Source organism: Oncorhynchus tshawytscha, unplaced genomic scaffold (assembly GCF_018296145.1).
Source record: "Oncorhynchus tshawytscha isolate Ot180627B unplaced genomic scaffold, Otsh_v2.0 Un_contig_12116_pilon_pilon, whole genome shotgun sequence".
Taxonomy (NCBI): domain Eukaryota; kingdom Metazoa; phylum Chordata; class Actinopteri; order Salmoniformes; family Salmonidae; genus Oncorhynchus; species Oncorhynchus tshawytscha.
The window spans coordinates 152501-157379 of NW_024609383.1; the positions used below are offsets into that span (position 1 = coordinate 152501).

Sequence of the window (4879 nt, forward strand, 5' to 3'; positions counted from 1 at the left end):
CAACAGCAGAGCAGAGCCTTTAGCTACACATATAGACTTCCACAGTCCTTTACACACCAGCTCTACAGACTGGACAGCAGAACCTACAGGGAGAGACAGGAAGGGACAGAGACAACAGCAGAACCTACAGGGAGAGACAGGAAGGGACAGAGACAACAGCAGAACCTACAGGGAGAGACAGGAAGGGACAGAGACAACAGCAGAACCTACAGGGAGAGACAGGAAGGGACAGAGACAACAGCAGAACCTACAGGGAGAGACAGGAAGGGACAGAGACAACAGCAGAACCTACAGGGAGAGACAGGAAGGGACAGAGACAACAGCAGAACCTACAGGGAGAGACAGGAAGGGACAGAGACAACAGCAGAACCTACAGGGAGAGACAGGAAGGGACAGAGACAACAGCAGAACCTACAGGGAGAGACAGGAAGGGACAGAGACAACAGCAGAACCTACAGGGAGAGACAGGAAGGGACAGAGACAACAGCAGAACCTACAGGGAGAGACAGGAAGGGACAGAGACAACAGCAGAACCTACAGGGAGAGACAGGAAGGGACAGAGACAACAGCAGAACCTACAGGGAGAGACAGGAAGGGACAGAGACAACAGCAGAACCTACAGGGAGAGACAGGAAGGGACAGAGACAACAGCAGAGCAGAGCCTTTAGCTACACATATAGACTTCCACAGTCCTTTACACACCAGCTCTACAGACTGGACACCAGAACCTACAGGGAGAGACAGGAAGGGACAGAGACAACAGCAGAACCTACAGGGAGAGACAGGAAGGGACAGAGACAACAGCAGAACCTACAGGGAGAGACAGGAAGGGACAGAGACAACAGCAGAACCTACAGGGAGAGACAGGAAGGGACAGAGACAACAGCAGAACCTACAGGGAGAGACAGGAAGGGACAGAGACAACAGCAGAGCAGAGCCTTTAGCTACACATATAGACTTCCACAGTCCTTTACACACCAGCTCTACAGACTGGACACCAGAACCTACAGGGAGAGACAGGAAGGGACAGAGACAACAGCAGAACCTACAGGGAGAGACAGGAAGGGACAGAGACAACAGCAGAACCTACAGGGAGAGACAGGAAGGGACAGAGACAACAGCAGAACCTACAGGGAGAGACAGGAAGGGACAGAGACAACAGCAGAACCTACAGGGAGAGACAGGAAGGGACAGAGACAACAGCAGAACCTACAGGGAGAGACAGGAAGGGACAGAGACAACAGCAGAACCTACAGGGAGAGACAGGAAGGGACAGAGACAACAGCAGAACCTACAGGGAGAGACAGGAAGGGACAGAGACAACAGCAGAGCAGAGCCTTTAGCTACACATATAGACTTCCACAGTCCTTTACACACCAGCTCTACAGACTGGACAGCAGAACCTACAGGGAGAGACAGGAAGGGACAGAGACAACAGCAGAACCTACAGGGAGAGACAGGAAGGGACAGAGACAACAGCAGAACCTACAGGGAGAGACAGGAAGGGACAGAGACAACAGCAGAACCTACAGGGAGAGACAGGAAGGGACAGAGACAACAGCAGAACCTACAGGGAGAGACAGGAAGGGACAGAGACAACAGCAGAACCTACAGGGAGAGACAGGAAGGGACAGAGACAACAGCAGAGCAGAGCCTTTAGCTACACATATAGACTTCCACAGTCCTTTACACACCAGCTCTACAGACTGGACAGCAGAACCTACAGGGAGAGACAGGAAGGGACAGAGACAACACCAGAACCTACAGGGAGAGACAGGAAGGGACAGAGACAACAGCAGAACCTACAGGGAGAGACAGGAAGGGACAGAGACAACAGCAGAACCTACAGGGAGAGACAGGAAGGGACAGAGACAACAGCAGAACCTACAGGGAGAGACAGGAAGGGACAGAGACAACAGCAGAACCTACAGGGAGAGACAGGAAGGGACAGAGACAACAGCAGAACCTACAGGGAGAGACAGGAAGGGACAGAGACAACAGCAGAACCTACAGGGAGAGACAGGAAGGGACAGAGACAACAGCAGAACCTACAGGGAGAGACAGGAAGGGACAGAGACAACAGCAGAACCTACAGGGAGAGACAGGAAGGGACAGAGACAACAGCAGAACCTACAGGGAGAGACAGGAAGGGACAGAGACAACAGCAGAACCTACAGGGAGAGACAGGAAGGGACAGAGACAACAGCAGAACCTACAGGGAGAGACAGGAAGGGACAGAGACAACAGCAGAACCTACAGGGAGAGACAGGAAGGGACAGAGACAACAGCAGAACCTACAGGGAGAGACAGGAAGGGACAGAGACAACAGCAGAACCTACAGGGAGAGACAGGAAGGGACAGAGACAACAGCAGAACCTACAGGGAGAGACAGGAAGGGACAGAGACAACAGCAGAACCTACAGGGAGAGACAGGAAGGGACAGAGACAACAGCATAGCAGAGCCTTTAGCTACACATATAGACTTCCACAGTCCTTTACACACCAGCTCTACAGACTGGACAGCAGAACCTACAGGGAGAGACAGGAAGGGACAGAGACAACAGCAGAACCTACAGGGAGAGACAGGAAGGGACAGAGACAACAGCAGAACCTACAGGGAGAGACAGGAAGGGACAGAGACAACAGCAGAACCTACAGGGAGAGACAGGAAGGGACAGAGACAACAGCAGAACCTACAGGGAGAGACAGGAAGGGACAGAGACAACAGCAGAACCTACAGGGAGAGACAGGAAGGGACAGAGACAACAGCAGAACCTACAGGGAGAGACAGGAAGGGACAGAGACAACAGCAGAACCTACAGGGAGAGACAGGAAGGGACAGAGACAACAGCAGAACCTACAGGGAGAGACAGGAAGGGACAGAGACAACAGCAGAACCTACAGGGAGAGACAGGAAGGGACAGAGACAACAGCAGAACCTACAGGGAGAGACAGGAAGGGACAGAGACAACAGCAGAACCTACAGGGAGAGACAGGAAGGGACAGAGACAACAGCAGAACCTACAGGGAGAGACAGGAAGGGACAGAGACAACAGCAGAACCTACAGGGAGAGACAGGAAGGGACAGAGACAACAGCAGAACCTACAGGGAGAGACAGGAAGGGACAGAGACAACAGCAGAACCTACAGGGAGAGACAGGAAGGGACAGAGACAACAGCAGAGCAGAGCCTTTAGCTACACATATAGACTTCCACAGTCCTTTACACACCAGCTCTACAGACTGGACAGCAGAACCTACAGGGAGAGACAGGAAGGGACAGAGACAACAGCAGAACCTACAGGGAGAGACAGGAAGGGACAGAGACAACAGCAGAACCTACAGGGAGAGACAGGAAGTGACAGAGACAACAGCAGAACCTACAGGGAGAGACAGGAAGGGACAGAGACAACAGCAGAACCTACAGGGAGAGACAGGAAGGGACAGAGACAACAGCAGAACCTACAGGGAGAGACAGGAAGGGACAGAGACAACAGCAGAACCTACAGGGAGAGACAGGAAGGGACAGAGACAACAGCAGAACCTACAGGGAGAGACAGGAAGGGACAGAGACAACAGCAGAACCTACAGGGAGAGACAGGAAGGGACAGAGACAACAGCAGAACCTACAGGGAGAGACAGGAAGGGACAGAGACAACAGCAGAACCTACAGGGAGAGACAGGAAGGGACAGAGACAACAGCAGAACCTACAGGGAGAGACAGGAAGGGACAGAGACAACAGCAGAACCTACAGGGAGAGACAGGAAGGGACAGAGACAACAGCAGAACCTACAGGGAGAGACAGGAAGTGACAGAGACAACAGCAGAACCTACAGGGAGAGACAGGAAGGGACAGAGACAACAGCAGAACCTACAGGGAGAGACAGGAAGGGACAGAGACAACAGCAGAACCTACAGGGAGAGACAGGAAGGGACAGAGACAACAGCAGAACCTACAGGGAGAGACAGGAAGGAACAGAGACAACAGCAGAACCTACAGGGAGAGACAGGAAGGGACAGAGACAACAGCAGAACCTACAGGGAGAGACAGGAAGGGACAGAGACAACAGCAGAACCTACAGGGAGAGACAGGAAGGGACAGAGACAACAGCAGAACCTACAGGGAGAGACAGGAAGTGACAGAGACAACAGCAGAACCTACAGGGAGAGACAGGAAGGGACAGAGACAACAGCAGAACCTACAGGGAGAGACAGGAAGGAACAGAGACAACAGCAGAACCTACAGGGAGAGACAGGAAGTGACAGAGACAACAGCAGAACCTACAGGGAGAGACAGGAAGGGACAGAGACAACAGCAGAACCTACAGGGAGAGACAGGAAGGGACAGAGACAACAGCAGAACCTACAGGGAGAGACAGGAAGGGACAGAGACAACAGCAGAACCTACAGGGAGAGACAGGAAGGGACAGAGACAACAGCAGAACCTACAGGGAGAGACAGGAAGGGACAGAGACAACAGCAGAACCTACAGGGAGAGACAGGAAGGGACAGAGACAACAGCAGAACCTACAGGGAGAGACAGGAAGGGACAGAGACAACAGCAGAACCTACAGGGAGAGACAGGAAGTGACAGAGACAACAGCAGAACCTACAGGGAGAGACAGGAAGGGACAGAGACAACAGCAGAACCTACAGGGAGAGACAGGAAGGGACAGAGACAACAGCAGAACCTACAGGGAGAGACAGGAAGGGACAGAGACAACAGCAGAACCTACAGGGAGAGACAGGAAGGGACAGAGACAACAGCAGAACCTACAGGGAGAGACAGGAAGGGACAGAGACAACAGCAGAACCTACAGGGAGAGACAGGAAGGACAGAGACAACAGCAGAACCTACAGGGAGAGACAGGAGTGACAA

The 4879-nt window shown here is 52.9% G+C and overlaps 1 protein-coding gene across 1 annotated transcript in view; it reads right to left on the minus strand.

Moving 5' to 3' along the window:
* Window positions 1-1720, minus strand: part of LOC112242566 (kinesin-like protein KIF13A) — a gene marked incomplete at its 5' end in the record, with an annotated part of 72451 nt that extends 70731 nt beyond the window's left edge. Inside the window, 5 exon segments of the mRNA XM_042315077.1 lie at window positions 1-160; window positions 712-728; window positions 949-1004; window positions 1391-1403; window positions 1665-1720. The exon segment at window positions 1-160 is cut by the window's left edge and continues 209 nt beyond it. Of these exon segments, the coding sequence (XP_042171011.1) occupies window positions 1-160; window positions 712-728; window positions 949-1004; window positions 1391-1403; window positions 1665-1720 (302 nt within the window).
* Window positions 1721-4879: the final 3159 nt, after the last annotated feature.